Source organism: Hydractinia symbiolongicarpus, chromosome 11 (genome assembly GCF_029227915.1).
Source record: "Hydractinia symbiolongicarpus strain clone_291-10 chromosome 11, HSymV2.1, whole genome shotgun sequence".
Lineage (NCBI taxonomy): Eukaryota > Metazoa > Cnidaria > Hydrozoa > Anthoathecata > Hydractiniidae > Hydractinia > Hydractinia symbiolongicarpus.
In genome coordinates this window covers 24290591-24307319 of record NC_079885.1, presented here as the reverse complement: position 1 = coordinate 24307319, position 16729 = coordinate 24290591, and the positions used below count along the sequence as shown (strand labels likewise).

Genomic DNA, 16729 nt, shown 5'->3' with positions numbered 1-16729 from the left:
CGAACGACCATTTGCTATTTCAAAACCTGGTTCTATAATTTCAAGGAAAGTAGTGAAAAAGATAATTAGTTGATTATACTTACTCAATAATTAAACAACAGTACAAGCGCTCAACATAATAAATAAAATTCTGCGACCGACATATTTAATATACAAATAAAATAAAAAAATATTCATAAAACCCTGTTCTATATATAAAAAAAAAATACTGTTCAAAAAACTATTCTTAAAAGTTACTATTATAGAGATGACTTTCAGCCTTACCTGTACACTACAAACTAACATTTTGGAAAATTACAAACCAGCAAAGTCTGAATATGGAAACTTCAAAAAAAGTGTTTTGTTAGTCTTTTTTGGTCCAACCAAAGTTAGGTTTAGCTAGATAACAAGATGAGATAACAACAATCATGTAATCACATAAAAATTCAAATTCAAGTTTGGATTACTTATAAATATTGGTATAGATAAATTTGGGTATCATATTTCGATATAGTACAAGATAAATCAACCATTCTATAAGCAATATATTTTTAGTAACTTTGTAAAATAGTCTGGTGAATAGTTTATCATTAAAACAGGGCCTTAAGTTAGAATCTCTATATTAATAATATACTGAATATTATAAAGAAAGTTATAAATAAGTAGATATCACAATGATACGCAAATGTGTACGCAAAATGAACCAAAATTTCAAAAAATGCGGCAATAACTAGTTTGACATTAGTACACAATAAAAAGGGAGATTCGTAAAGTATATTTTACCTTTATAAAAGAGTAGGCCTTTATGGACAGTACGTATGCAGTTTGACTATCAACCTTTAAAGCTGAAGTACGGTAATAATTTTTACTCTTATTATTTAACGCACAGCTTCACTAAAAAGTTCTGCAATCTCTAATTTATTAAAGGAAAAACGTCTACATTTTTTTTAAAAAAAAAACAATACAATATAATAAAATAAAATAAAGAAGATAAATTTGTAAAATTTGAAAAAAAAAATGATTAAAGAATACACAACTTGTAAAGCATATTGCAATTCTGCACCAATTACAAAATATTTCAGACTTCAGGACTGTTTTCTTTTTGAAGTACGTCTTCCGAGTTCATTGACTGGTGTAACAAAATGGAACACACTCCACCACACAGCAGTAAACAAGCACACAAGGTAAACATATGGGAAATTCCCACATTACTATGGCTGTCGTGTAGTACCAATAAAACAACACTTGCTATAGTGTTCAATGGTACTCTAAACCAATTCATGATGGCTGAATGTTGTGCTGCAGGGAGAATTTTCGATCTCAGTCTTCCCATAGCAGGAAAATATATGCCACATAATAATTCGGTAATCAAAAATAAAAAGAATGATGTACGAGGATGGTTTGCACTTGCGAGTGAGGCTAAAAAATTTGCAAACATAACGCCATAAACGACACCGGAAATAATAGTAGTAGATTTAATGTTTCTTTTCAGCAAATATTCAAATATGCTACCACCAATCCAAATTGCACACATAAAACTTGAAAATACAATACCTAGTGGTGGGTTTGCTGGTAATAAAACAGGTGTCCATAAAAACACAAAAATATACATCACACTTTCAAACATGGCCTGTACTGCCCCAATGAGAAAAATAGATTTATTCAAGACAATGGAGCGTAGACTTTCAAAACATCCTCTACAAGCATGACCAGATTTACCATGATTCTCTGTCCATGTAACCTGTATAAGAATTCCAGCAATGACTAAAAACGGAATTGCAAGCAGAAATGGAGCAACGGCACCGAACCCCATCCACTCAGATAACATATTTGCAATTAATCCAGCAGAAATAGCAATAACACTGTTATAGAAAGTTGCCTTCGAGAAAGTTACATCTAGCCATTCCGATGGAAATTGGTATGTTTGTGTATGCTCATACATATACCAAGCATCAAATGCAGAGAACAGTAAACTCGTAGATACACCGCCAAGTATCCTCCCAACACACAATATTGTAAAGTTACTTGAAATTTTTGTTAAGCAGCAAATTGAATACAAAATCGTAAATAAAACACATATCTTCTTTCTGCCCCATTTATCAGCTATTACACCAGTATAAGTACCAAACAGAATACTGGAAACAAAACCACAAACATATATGATACCAATGTAAGGGTCAACAAAACTGTAATCACTGTATAGTTTAAATAAATAAGGTCCCTGCAGCCACTCAGCCAGCAGCGCTAAAAAATATACTCTGAAATATTTACTTTGAAATTCTATGAATGCTGGATTGTTAACAACTATTTCTTCTTTCTTTCCCTTCCATGATTTAAAACCAAGTCCAAAACCAAGAATGAATAGTACCACAAACACAAAGTATGCAATGATCAGCATCTTTGTGTTTTGTTTTCATTTCTAAACAAAAACAAAAGCATTACTTTTATTTAATGCTTTGTATGTAAAAATTTCTCAGACAAATTATCCGACATACTGCTGGTGATTGGTTTTACTTGGAAATATTTCTGCAACCACAAATAACTACAATTCTGGTTAATGTTTAACATGAAGCAAAACTGTACAGGAGACTCAATTGTTACAGTCTTCGCAGAACATCTCTCCTAACAAAACTGAGGGCAGGGCTGCCTTATTGCTTGCTGTGTCGTGTGGGATAAAGAACTCCTGGACTTCTTTTCAATACGATATACAATTTTTCGATTATTATTATGAATCGAATGGTACCACAGTATTTCAGTAGCCTGAGTAATTTTAGTTAGTGATAATGGCTTAACTTACTACAAAATGGAATGTAATTATTTTGTAGTCGCAATGAGTGGGAATAGCTTAAACAAAATCAAAGTTATTGTTATTTCAAAATTTCACAACAAAATTATGTCGGCAATTTTTTTGCCGATGCAACTATGGTTTCTTCGTATTTTACGTTGGCAATTACGTCGGCAGTGCCAACACTAATTTTAAGGGCTGTGATATCCACAGCATCTGCAAAAAAAAAAAAATTTCGGTTTTCAGCATATTGAACATTTTATGGTGTAAAAAAACAGAATAATTCTTGAGAAACAGCTGTTGTCTTAATAATGCTGACAAGAATTGTGGGTTAAAAAACACACCCACACATTACACTAAAAGATTTTCATTAGAATTATTTGCATTAGCACAGTATGTATATTTTTAAGAAGCGTTCATACAACACAGGTCCTCAAAACAGCAGATCCTTTGACAATAAAGAATTAAACTCTTGAAAAAACTAGGGGATATGATTGTTACTAAAAAGGGTCTGAGATTATAAATGTCTCTTGATGTGAAGGATTTGAACTTCAACTTTTGTAACTTCCTCTTAATACACAGAACAAAATGCCACATGGAACATTGCTTCACTTAATATCATATGCTGATTAATATGCTGATTTCCTATGGAGACAACTAATTACTAGACAAAATTGTAATAAAAATGCTTAAATTAACTAACACATTATCATACAAAAATTCTTTCCTTAAAAGCATTAAGGCATTTGAGATACATATGACAATTTTTTAGTACTTTTACGCTTTGTAGTTGCAGAAAGTGGTGCCTTAATATTTGCGTTGTTATGTGTAATATTAATTTTAGTGATTTCAACAGAGCGAATACTTCCGAAAAAATCTGTAAGTAATGTCTCGCTTAAAGATCGGTGAAATAAGTCCTTGCGCACAACTGGTTGTGAACGAACCAAGTTATAATTACTTGTTTCATCAAAAAATTCTTCCATTGTCTTGCGACTTCCTGGATGTACGCTTTCAAGAAACTGTAAAATGTAATAAGTCCATCGATCAATAACAGGGACACCCAGTGTCGGATCATCATGGTGAGAAAGAGAGTCTTCCCCAACTCTGCTACTTGCTGCAGCTAAAATGTTAGGTGAATAACACTTCTGGTGTAGAGATGCGGCTTGGCATGTATCAGCCAGCAGTAGTATTTCATTATATCGTCCTTTTTGCCACATCTGTTCAAACACATCTGCTAACTCTATATTTGTTATTTCTTCAGCTTCCTGAAATTTAATAAATCCATCACCACCATGTCCTGTCAAATAAACCAAAATATTACTTGTTTCATCCGATAGTAGCTGTTTAGACCGTGGTACATTTTTTTGTACACGGCCTGTCAAAACTCGCACTAAATTTTCAGCAGTGACCTCATAACCTTTATAATCCACTTCTATATCATCACCATAAACATTGATGTGCTGGTTAGCATTATTAAACACTGTAGCTGGTCTTGGATTTCGTGGATTGCATGGCATTTCATCTGCAATCATTAAAATAATATGACTGTCAGGTATGCCCAATCTTTTAATACTTCGATATATCGATAAGGCATTTGCAATATGACGATAATTAAACCAATACCTTGATGTGCATACTAAAACAGCCCAATTGTTTGTGTGATTGCCGCGTGTAATCTTTGCAAGTCCAATGGAGAACAACTGAATTAAAGAAAAAACTATGAACAACTTCATTTTCGGCCTAAAAAACAAAGAAAATGATCACGGTTACTATATTGATTTTTTTCTTAGAATGACCAAAATTTTATTTCACAATTGAAACCAAAAAATTAAAAAATTAAGAAATAAAAAAGTGTTGCTAAACAGTGTGGATTTTTTGTCTTATTTTTTCAAGCAGGAATGATGTCGGTTTTGCGTTGGTCAACAAGTTATTCACTATAAAATATTTGTATTTTAAAAATTCAAAATTGAATTGTCTATCTATATAAAATTTAGCACAAAAACGTACAATTTTTTTTTATCTACCAGTCTGTATGCAATGATTTCTTATAATCTGAATGAATCGTTTATCCAACACTGCCAATAATTTCTAGCAGTTATAAAGTTAAAAAAAATGAAGAAAAATAAGGTTTATATAGTGAAAGCAATATTAAAAAACTGACAAAAAAGATTACAGTAAAGCCTATTTAAATTGAATTAGTCTTCCTTTTACACCCACAAGTGAATAATATTTCTTTAATTTCTTTTTATCACTTTTTGCACTAGATGGTGCGATAATTGTAGTTACAACGCCATTTTGTCCAAGTCGCCCAGCCCTTCCTGCTACATGTACATAACTCTCAACACTGTATGGAATATACGTTAAATAAACATGTTTTACAAAAGGAAAGTCTAAACCACGTACTGTCTCTTCTGTTGCAACAACAATTTGTATATTACCATTTTTAAAATTTTGCAGAAAATTTTCAAAACTGTTGGGGGCTGGCATTAGTAACTCTTTGTACAAAGCTGAGGCAGTGTATCCCATAGATTTAAATTCTTCAACTGCCATTTCAACAGATTTGCTTCTAGCAATAAACACAAGAGCTGAACTAACTTTTGCATGTGTAAATAATCGTGAACAATATTTCAGTAGTGAATTATCCTCTTCTTCAGGTGCAATTGAAAAGAAATGACTTATATTTTCTGGTATTTTACCATGTTTATAATCAAGCGGGTTAAGCTGGATAACTTCACAACTTTTTGTCAATCCAAGATCTTGCAATTCTTGAACAAGTTGCCAAGATATTGTAGCTGATGTAGCAATTATTTGCATAGAAGGTCTAAAATGAGTCAGTATTGCTAGCAGCTTTTCTGTTGGTTTTGTTTTATTGAGACGATTCTTTTGTGCTTTGCCATGAAGGGACTTAAATGGTAAAAGTTTGTCAACTTCATCAACAACTGCGCATTTAACATTGCGAAAATGACCAATGTTTTCCTCAACAATCTCCAGTAACTTCTTTGGTGTACCAATCAAGAGCTTGCTGTCACGTAAAGCATGGATTAACTTTTTTTCATGTTCGATGTTAATGCCACTGCAATGTCTCGACACTAAACTTTGATCTGAAACATACTTTAAAGCCTCTTTGTAAATTTGTGATGCCAATTCTCTTGTTGGAACAATGATGATATTGCTACAAGGCTTCTTGCCAATATTTTGCAAAATTGGTAAAAGAAAAGCCAGTGTCTTTCCACTACCAGTTGCGGACTCAATAATGGCTTTGCGACCTTTTAACAGTAAGGGTAAACTGGCTGTTTGAACTAATGTAGGTTCTGTTATCCCCTGCATATATAGCCTATGAGTTAGTTCTATATTTACCCCAAGTGAATGAAAACTCTTACCCATTTGACTAACAAAAGGCAGGGTGATAGTTTTCACATTGGTCTTTTTTGAAGAATAAATAAAAGGTAATTCTCTTTGGGATTTTAACAATTTCATAAATTCCTTAAAATAAGCATCTCCAGTTTCATTTTTAGGAAGGAGTCTTTGGTTTGTTTCCACTTTTTTTCTTGTAGATAGGAATCGAACATTCCAGGCCTTTATAGGGTATCTCCAACATTTTCTACAAAACATTATTTACACTAAAGTAAATTTTTACTTACATATTAATTCTATTTAAAATGCGGTTAAAGACAAAATTTCACTAGTGTCAGAAAACACTTCTCTTAATATTTAGTCTTGTGATAATTAAAAATTTTCAGTACATATAATATATACTCAACACAATTTCTTACATAAAACTATCAAGACACAAAATTTTACAGAATGCTAATTTCTCTGAATGAACTGGTAAAATTGCATATCCATAGTTTTGAAACCAATTGTTGGAGACTTTGTACAATTCCCAATCATGGAAAAAAAAGGGATGGGCAGCTTTTGACCAGGGAAACTCTAGCTACTGAATAAAAAGTTAAAAACATGCACAGTCAAACTGGTATATAATGTTCCTGCCGTATTGAAATTTATATTTGTTATGTAATTTGTGTTGTCCTTGTGTTGTCCCGTTTGTGCTCTGCTGTAGAGTTCGCTCTGCGGTGGAGTACGAGATGCATTATATTCGTTAGTTTTGTGTTGTGATGTCCTGTGTTAATTATGTAAAAGAATAATTGTAATTTTGGTACTATTTTTAGTTAAATTTTCCCCTTGAGTCTGTTTTGTTTTGCACATCTTGCACATCCTTTTTCTGTGCTAGCAGTCTTCAGCATGTAGCGACAAGGTCGGACATAAACTTCAGGAATACATTCGCTGTTGAGTGAATTAGTAATTTATATTCGCATATCACAGGAGTTGTCCTGTATCTCAGTTACATTTTCAACTGTTTTCTCTCACTTGTAGTTGGCTTGGCTCACGCCACTATATTTCTAGTAAGTGTTTATTTCCTAATATTTATGTCATGTTACATGTGTTATTTGTTACTTAAACTTCGCCTTGTATTTTGTTTGTTTAGCGAGTAAGATTGTTAACTACTCCGTTGGAATCGTGTCTTTAATTTCCAAGCACCTAAATATAACAACCAAAAGGAACCAAAAATACTGGTTGTTTAAGACAGATGGCCATTATAGAGAGAATCTGTCTATAACTGCCATCTCTAGTTTTTGCCGTCTAGGACAGATTTTTGACGTTGCAATTGTTGAATCTAATGCAATGAACTCAACTTGTTTCTTCTCACTGGCACCCTTAGAAAATATGTGTATATTGTGTTCTGTATCATCAGACAACTACTTAGTGTAGAAGCAGTAAAAACAAAAATTGGAGTACTATCAGACATAAATCTGATAAGTTCTAAATAAAACCTATTTTGACTTTATTACTTTGGTGGCATATTAGCCAACCGTGTAAATATTTTTACAATTAAATATAGTGCACTGTGCAAGATAAATAATTTTGTAAGACAAGAGCAGTTTATCAAAAAAAAATAATGTAATCATGTAGCATGTAAGTAACAATAGAGTTAGCTTTATTGAACATTGTGCAGAATAAAGGGAGTTCCAAACAATAAAAATACCAGGAAAACAAAAACGCAACTACTGGTTTGTGGTCGTTTGTTGTGTTAGGGAGGTGGTCGCTATAAGCAGGTTCAACTACTACAAAATTGAAGGGGTGTATTTTAAAGTGGTCGTTATAAGCAGGTGGTTGTTATAGAGAGGTGGCCGTTAATACAGATTTTACTGAAGCTGGAGAAAGACAGTTCAAAGACGTTTGTAATATATACATTTCTACATTAAAAACTTGTTACTAGATACATGGATAGATGTGAAAATATAAAATGGCTAGCCTCACAAATAATGATGGATATACCCTGTCTATTGTTTCCAGGAGGGCTTTGACGGGGAGTTCTAGAGTATTTAATGCACATTTTGAGCTACGCAGACCCAATTAGGGTCCGCACTCCACAAGACAACTTTCTCCAACATCCAACGGCCCATATTTTGTGCCATCTCCCCAATTTTCCTTACATGGATTGGGTAAACCCGCGGCTACAGTAACATTCACTCGCCTATATTGAATTGCTGCCAAGGGGAATCAAACCCTGTCTCTCGCACAAAGTACAAGAGTTAAAACCACTGAGCTACTACAGGTAAATTCCCACTTAATTTATATTCATGCGTATGTGCAAATTCTTATTTTAAAAATCACCTTTACTTATTTGCACACATGCCCTTTCCTACACAATAGAAAGGGGATCCTACACAATAGAAAAGGGATCCTACAATTTGCGGGAAATTAGTTTAACTAGATGATGGCTAAAGCTGACTTTGGCCAAACGAATTAATTGTCCCCAAAATAATGTAACCTTTTTTAAAGGAAACACCTTTTCATTTTATTGCCTTATGACTCAGCAAATCTCTTCTGGACCTTCAAAGGGACACTAACCAAATATTTTTTGTGTCATACTTTTTAAAACAGAAGATCCTGTTGTTAGAAAAACTACACCATTCTTCTAACAAGTGTTTTTTTAATATATATAATATCAAAAAAAAAACACTTGTTAGAAGAATGACTAAGTTTAAAATTATAGACTTGCAAAAGAATTCGTTAAGCTGAGAAAGAATAAAAATTTTGGCTTAAGACACTCTTCTGGGGGCTTGAGATATTTTGTATAGCTAGCTTGCTACCTACTTAAAAGCTTACCTTCCACTTAGAAAAAAATATAAAAAATCAACTGAAAGTATTGTACTAATTATGAAAATAATATTTTATACTTGTTTTGATTTGTTAGCAAGATATTTGACGTTAAAGTTGCAAAATATTAGTCAGGGACAAAGATTTGTCTCAGTCACCATCTTGTTTCCTGATTGTAAATTTTGTGCAGGACCTATGATGCAAAAGGACTAGCTATATAAGATTAAAATTTGCCACAGGCTTCTGTCAGCATTGATCAACCCATCTGGTAAAGTGTTCATTTTGTATCAAAACGCGTTTTAAAAGAGTATTAATCTTGGTAATGAGTCCATGCAGCTCATTGTTTTTAACCCATCTCTCTCTAATGCATTCCTAGCACTACTTCTATTATTATTCTGGCAAAAAGGAATATTTAATAATAATCCACAAAATAAAATTTCTAGCTAGTTATAATAATACACCTTTACGATAATCAATTGTACATGCATTCCTACGGCTCTCCATCGTTTTACAATATCAGAAAAAAAGGAGGTAAAAATCGTGTTTTTATGAGAGTTTGTTAGAGACGAAAGCGTGTTTTCTCCAATTTTTTAACTTCTGTTGTATCAATTTCTTTCAAATTTTCAGGAAACGTTAATAATAATGAGATACAACTTATGTGTACTTTGCATTAAAAACAAGGTGTGGCAAGAAAAGTTATCACAAAAAAACATGTTTTCTCATTAATAAACTCTTATAAGTGTGATGTTTACCTCCTCCGATCGCTAAATAAGCTGCGATGGAGTGTTAGTTTTCCTGAATTATCGTAAAGGTGTATTTACTCTTCTTCTTTTTCTTTAAAGTCTTGATTAATGGGTTTTGCAGTAATATGTTCAAGGGTCCTTTTAGTCACTTTCGATGGGGAAACACACAAGAAAATGTGGCTTTATATTTGCTTTGTTATTTCCAATTTTATTTAATAATTGCTAGCTTAAATGTCTCTGATTTTAAAGACAATGTCTTAAAATGTACAGTTGCAATCTGAAATATAAGATCTGAATGTTTACATGTAGTCTGTGTGCTTTCTTACTAGGTCTTATAGGGTTCATTCCAACAAGAAAGATCAGAAAAACAGTGGCACTTTTATGATCCACTTTTATTTCTTCCGCCATTTTAGCTAGCTTTCCAAACACGCATGATTCAAATCCGCTGGTTCCCAAAGATCCAGCCACAACTTCATTTAGCACCGGGCTAAGTGGTCCCGACACACGACGTAAACGTAACTAGCACCTCCTTCATATTTTATCGACAAAAAGACCCAACAGACGTTCATTGAAAGTACTACAACACACAAAGCTAGGCGTTTAACAAATTAAAACAATTACAACGACTCTTCCTAGAAGAATGCGTCCAACAAAATGTCAACGAGGTTGCGCCGACTCTTTCTAGAAATAGGCGTCCAGACAAAATGAGCAAAGTTGCGCTGACTCTTTCTAGGAAGTGGCGTTTAGAGAAAAATGAGCAAAGTTGCGCCGACTCTTTTAAGGAAAAGGCGTCCAAACAAAATGAGCAAAGTTGCGCTGACTCTTTCTAGGAAGAGGCGTCGATCCTGCATAATTGCCCTGTAAATTTGTGCGGATGCTTTCTAGAATTTATTTCTAGACATTTTTAGTTTGAGATACAGAGTCAATAATATGATTCAACTTATACGTACATGCTACGAGCTGTTTATTATTGACCAGAATGTTATAAAATCGATAAAGGAAAAAAAAAATTCCTTAAAGTCGCAATATCATGCACGCCACTTCAAACCAAGGACGGCCACCTTCTCGCAACATCTCAACTTGAAATGTAAGATATCAAAAATGGTTTCATTAAGTAAGAGTGCAATTTAGGGACGTCTTCGTCAATTTGGATTGTCCGTCAGTAGTACATACATACATATTGATGACAAAAAGCTGGATGAATCTGTTCAACAATTTGTGAAACTTTTCCCTAATTGTGGATATTGACGAATGGATGGATTTTTGAATTTCCGCGCCCGAAGGCGTAGGAAATTCTTTAAAACCGTCGTTTTTTTCTTTCGGAGCATTTTTTGAGAAAAAATCGACCCTGGGATTTCACGTTGGTCCGTCACAGATGTAAACTTCGTACCCAAGCTTCTTAACTACTGGGAAGTCTAGTATTGACGCTTCAGGCTAAAATTGGTATTTGTTTTCGACAAAATTTGGCACAGTTAACAAAAAAAGTATGCTGAACATAATGGTGACATAATAATTTTGATTTTTGTCACCTAAATGTCATTTTAGGCCAAAATTGGTCCAAAAATTAGAACTACTTTATTTTCAACAAAATTTGGAACAGTTAACAAATAAAGTATACTGAACTTGATGGTGACATCAAAATTTTGATTTCTTCTCACCTAAGTGTCATTTCAGACCAAAATTGGTCCAAAAATTAAATCTACTTTATTTTTAACAAAATTTGGCACAATAAACAATTAAAGTATGCTGAACATGATGGTGACATCAAAATTTTGATTTCTTGTTACCTAAATGTCATTTTAGGCCAAAATTTGTCCAAAAATTAAGACTACTTTATTTTTAACAAATTTTGGCACAATTAACAAAAAAAGTATGGTGAACATGACGGTTACATCAAAATTTTTGTTTTTTGCCACCTTAAATGCCATTTTAGGCCAAAATTGGTCCAAAAATTAAAACTACTTCATTTTCAACAAAAATTGGCAAAGTTAACAAAAAAAGTATGCTGAACATAATTGTGACATCAAAATTTTAATTTTTTTCCCACCTTAAATGTCATATTAGGCCAAAATTTATCCAAAAATTAAAACTGCTTTATTTTCGACAAAAATTGACACAGTTAATAAAAAATGTATGCTGAAAATGATGGTCACATCAAAAATTTGATTTTTTGTCAACTAATGCCGTTTAAGACCATAAGCGTTTCAATCGCAAGACTTTCAACCATGAATGATAGGCTGTATTTTTTGTTAGCAATTTCTTTTAAAATGTGAGTTTACTATGACACGTTTCGTTTTGTTTGCGTTTGTTGTAAGATATAATGTCACTGGTGTGCTTTATCTTCAGAGGTTCATTCACCAAACCCCTTCGAATGTTTGGCACAATAACACAACGAATTAGCAGGTTTTCATCAAATATTTTGGTAGCGCGCGGAAATTCTTAGAGCCCCCAGGGCTTCTTGTTATGTCTAAAGAAATTCGTGTTATTGAAAAAAGAATTAGAGTATCCAAGAGAAGAGTAGAAAAAGAGTGTAATAATGTCAGCTCAAACGTATTTCCCTAACTAATTAAACACATTACTTTAGATTCTGAGGTTAGTAATGATAATATAGATAAAATATTATTCTGTCCGAAGAGTCAAAAAGGTTTTTCAGGCCAAATATGTGACATTTATTAAACAAAACGTCATTCAGAGTCAACTGTTTCAACATTTTAGTTTATCAGGATAGTAGACAATATCTCAAGTTGTGCATAAATAGGTTATTTATTATATACATTAAATATATACAAAGCAATCATTTATTAATGTTTCTTTATAAATTGTATATTAGCACCCAATCTTGCGATAAAGCGAAGATTAGCTAGCTAGCTAGGCATAAACATCTTTGATTTTAACAATTTAATCTTGAGAAAGCCCACCAAAGTCTTAACTAAATATAAAAAATAATTATTAAGTTACTTAGCTACAGAACACGATGCAAAATGCAAAACTGTAGGATAAAAAATGGCTACTCTTTACAATAAAAGTATAAAATAGGAAAAACAAGAAAAAAAAAGATAACTATTAGCCATTGTTGAAGTTTTACAACCTAGAAAACAACTTCTTAAAATCAAAGCTGCTCTAATAGCCAAAAAATAATATCAAAGTCCCTGCAAAATAAAGTAATTTAGTGTTTTGTCCCTCCTCATCTCATGCACTGCCAAACTTTAGCTAGCTTCAAAATCGATTTTCTAGAAAAAAAAGAAAACTATAGCTAGCTACAGTTGATTTTTATATATATAGAACACAGACAAAATACAGAATAGTTTGCTGCCAAAGAGAAGGAAAAAATTAGGTAACTATCTAGCTAGCTATTTAAACATAATCTTCACACGCGAGATCATTGAAAGATTCTTTTTCATTTGTATTACCGTTAGTGGCGTCAGTGAGAATCCTTGCAGCTTCCTGCACTGCTGCTATAAGGTCTTTCTTTCCATCCAGCCATCAACTTGGCCAACCATGCTTCGTCCACACGTTGTTTTCCTAGAAATTTCTAATTTACAGGACAAATTATTTAGGCCGAACACCTCTTTCTAGAAAACATCGACGCAAATTTACGAGTCAAAAATGCAGCAGGATGGCCTCTTTCTGGAAGGCATCTGCGCAAAGTACGGGGCAATTATTTAGGCTGGACGACTCTTTCTAGAAAGGACGTGGATATTCTGCCGGTACCGGCAGAATAAGTAGGGGTGTTTATTCTGCCGGCAGTAACCAACTACCGGCAGAATAAAGAGAGATAGTCTGCCGGCAGTAACTACCGGCAGAATAAAGGGGGCTATTAATTCTGCCGGCAGTAATCAACTACCGGCAGAATAAAGAGAGATATTAGTCTGCCGGCAGAACCTCTTGTTCCCAGCAATTGTACATCAACGTCATTGTCCCAATACCATACAAGTTTCTTTAGAACATCCATCTTTCCCAAAAACCGTTTCGTACCTTCACTCGACACAATTGTCTTTATTTCTTCGCAGACCCGATGCACATTGCGGTAACGCTCGTTAAGATTCAATACCTTCTTTTCGCCTTTTCTTAAGGATACATGAACTGGTGTGACTGGAGATGGGTGCTCTGATATAAACATCCGATGTGTTTTTCTATGAAAATCATTAGTCCACCGGTCAGCGCATAAACTTTCGTCAAAAAGAGGTAAACCTTCAAGTTCTCGTACAACAAATATGTGCCGACAGGGTAACAGCATCGAGGTTGTAAAACTGCATGTGCACGAATTTGTGTTGACATTTAAATGCATTTCACCACGAACTTTGAAAACTGTCCCCTCTTTATGAACATTTCCGACATTTTTCATTTCTTTTAATTGGTTCAGCACAAAATTTAAGGCGTAACTTGTTAACAAATTTGAATATTGGTATTGAGGGGTTGAAATATTAAATGGTATTACTTTGCGCTTGAGTAATGTTGATGCAGCTTTGTGATCTCGTTCGTTCCTTAAGGAGTACAAAACCGTGAAAAAACCGTCAATAAAGTCTTCTAACGGACTGTACAACTTAATGACAGATTTGAGTTTGCCATTTAAGCTCTCAAGTCTATTGTTAGTCGTATTTAGGAAGCTATTGACATTAAGGACATCACCTAAAACCCACTCATTCTTTATATCGTGCCAATTCTCTGTAAAGTAGCTTTGAACCATTTCTGGAGCAGCCTTCATAAATAGATCGTATTGTTCACGATATTCACTTTCCGTTTTGCTGTAACACATTTTCTGAAAAAGTTCTTTTAATACCACTTGTTGGCATTCTCGTAAATTAAATGATTGGTTAGAAATTTCACGCTTAAAACTACGTAGTGTGTGAAATAAACAAATCAATAGTTTACAGGTGGGGAAAATTTCTTTAACCACCTTTCTCAATGTCAGATCTTTGTCGGCCATTACGATGCGAGGAATTAACCCATTATTATTTTCTTTAAAAGTGTTTAAAAGCCAAGTAATTGACTCCTCATTTTCAGATACAAGAAGCCCCACAGCAGCAACCTCGGTTCCACCCATGGAATCTTCAACCACCAACAAATAAACAGGAATTTTTAGTTCTGTCAACTTATATGTAGCATCAATGAAAAATATTTCAGCATATGCTGCCGTTACAATTTTCATGAAATCATCTTGAAAGAAAATCCCAATCAAATTTTTTTCTTCATCAGCATGAATGCTAACAGTGCAACCTACAGTAGATTTACAAATTGTTTACAAAGTGAAAATTTTATTGCAATCATGTTTACAGTATCAATTGGTAAGTCAAGAGTTAAACCTCTGTATTTTTAGAAATTCTCTTTCAAAATAGAAGCATGAAGGCTAAAAAAACCCAAAAGAGAAACAAAGAAGACAATAACTGCCCCATAATACAGAGTTGATAAATAAGTAAAACCAACCGTATTTATTTGTTAAAATATCTACAACTGAGTTTAGGTCGTTACGAGTTTTTTCTCTTTTGTTTTCTGCAGCGATGTTGGAAATATCTCGGAGTGTTACAACTTTCCCACATTCTCTCGAGAGTTCCTGCTGCAATAACTTTTTGTTGACATTCATCGAGAGCAGGTACTTAGCCTTTTCCTTGCTTTGGTCTGTGAGACGCCTTTGTTTTGGCAAGTGGTTGAACAACTTCTATGAAAAATATACCATTTAAATGTATTACATTATAACATTAACATTAAAAATCAAATTTATATTAAAAAGATTACTTTTAATTTTATTATGTATATACAGATAATAAATGAAGGCAGCAGGAATTGAACCCGCAACTGCAAGGCAAGAGCCATGCCATTTTTCCGTTAAACTATACCTTCGAACATAACAATTTTTAAGTTGACTTTGTACATTATTTTTACGTCTTAAGTTATATATGACTGAACACTTTATTATTGTTACTATTATATTATTATTATTATATTATTAGGTTTCAATATTTTATTGTATTTATTATATAGTAGTCATTTATATGTAATTGTCAGTGTACAGCAATGTTTAATCTCTGAAATACGCCACAACAGGGTGGCGAAACGTCATAAAGGTAAATGATGTTTATCATAAAAATTGTACCACTGTGTGTAGCTAGCAGTTACCTGGTTGAGTTCATGATTATGTTTATCAACTATATCTTTTACTTCTAAAGTTTGGCCATCTGCAGATGCCCTAATCTTGATACTAAATGGGCAGTTATTCTTCAGTGTTCTGCAATAAAGAAAAAAGAACAGTAGCTAGCTAGGCTAGGTGAACACAGAGGAACAGAGCTTGCTAAACTAATACTATGCAGAAATTATTTTCAATAAAAAGCTAGAAATAAATAACTTATTGATATCTACTTACTGCGAGGAGCGTTTTCCTGAACTTTCTGAGTGAAATTTACGACCACCATGAACACAAGACAGTTTTAGCTCATAATATTTTAACTCAGGATTTAGTGTTTTCTTTACTCTCCCTTGAGAAGCTTTTATTAATCCATAAATCTACGAAGTGTGATGCTTTAAAACGTTCTAATTTATTACATAAATCCTTATAGCTCGCAAACTTTTCACCAACAGTAAATGCACCATCAACATCATCCGCCATTACGATTATGTCTGAATGATGTTAAGTACGCGATTTGGCGGGAAATTTACTGCCGGCAGAATAATTTTCTTCCTTAACCAGCCGGTACCGTCCGACTAACGCGTGTTACTATTTCCGCCGGTACCGGCAGAATATACACTCCGTTCTAGAAAAAGTCGGCGCATCTTTGCTTATTTTGTCTGGACGCCTCTTTCTAGAAAGAGTCGGCGCAACTTTGCTCATTTTGTCTGGACGGGACGCCTATTTCTAAAAAGAGACATAATTTCTCAACCTCGTCCCCAGGGTCCTGTGGCCCCTGAGCCGTTATTACGGAGTGGCCAACAATGCCGCTATCAACTTATCAACAAGGCAAAATGCCCTGGGAACGAGGTTGATAATTTCTGAGCGCCGGCGGGAAATATTTGCACCGATGCTTTGTAGAATGCGTGCTTTCTAAAACGCGTGGCCGAAAAATATATT

General features: G+C 33.8%; 4 protein-coding genes and 1 long non-coding RNA gene across 5 annotated transcripts; all 5 read right to left on the bottom strand.

Annotated features, from left to right (window-relative positions):
• Positions 1 to 1057: 1057 nt before the first annotated feature.
• LOC130613580 (molybdate-anion transporter-like) lies at positions 1058 to 2377 on the bottom strand. Its single transcript, XM_057434904.1, has one exon. The coding sequence runs from the start codon at positions 2375 to 2377 to the stop codon at positions 1058 to 1060; it is 1320 nt and encodes a 439-aa protein (XP_057290887.1).
• Positions 2378 to 3047: 670 nt separating this feature from the next.
• Positions 3048 to 4595, bottom strand: LOC130614686 (GPI-anchor transamidase-like). The gene has a single exon (XM_057436123.1). The coding sequence runs from the start codon at positions 4495 to 4497 to the stop codon at positions 3502 to 3504; it is 996 nt and encodes a 331-aa protein (XP_057292106.1). The 5' UTR covers positions 4498 to 4595; the 3' UTR covers positions 3048 to 3501.
• A 297-nt stretch (positions 4596 to 4892) lies between these two features.
• On the bottom strand, positions 4893 to 10185 carry LOC130614683 (uncharacterized). The gene has a single exon (XM_057436121.1). It carries the CDS (start codon positions 6374 to 6376, stop codon positions 4946 to 4948), a length of 1431 nt encoding a protein of 476 aa, XP_057292104.1. The 5' UTR covers positions 6377 to 10185; the 3' UTR covers positions 4893 to 4945.
• A 2275-nt stretch (positions 10186 to 12460) lies between these two features.
• On the bottom strand, positions 12461 to 13538 carry LOC130614762 (uncharacterized). The gene is made up of 2 exons (XR_008975960.1): positions 13080 to 13538; positions 12461 to 12899 (listed from the first exon to the last, which is right to left on the bottom strand). It is a non-coding gene; the product is annotated as an uncharacterized LOC130614762 (long non-coding RNA).
• A 42-nt stretch (positions 13539 to 13580) lies between these two features.
• Positions 13581 to 16270, bottom strand: LOC130613579 (uncharacterized). The gene is made up of 6 exons (XM_057434903.1): positions 16241 to 16270; positions 16028 to 16167; positions 15784 to 15892; positions 15094 to 15325; positions 13651 to 14886; positions 13581 to 13606 (listed from the first exon to the last, which is right to left on the bottom strand). Exons 1-6 carry the CDS (start codon positions 16268 to 16270, stop codon positions 13581 to 13583), a joined length of 1773 nt encoding a protein of 590 aa, XP_057290886.1.
• Between the last annotated feature and the right edge of the window lie 459 nt (positions 16271 to 16729).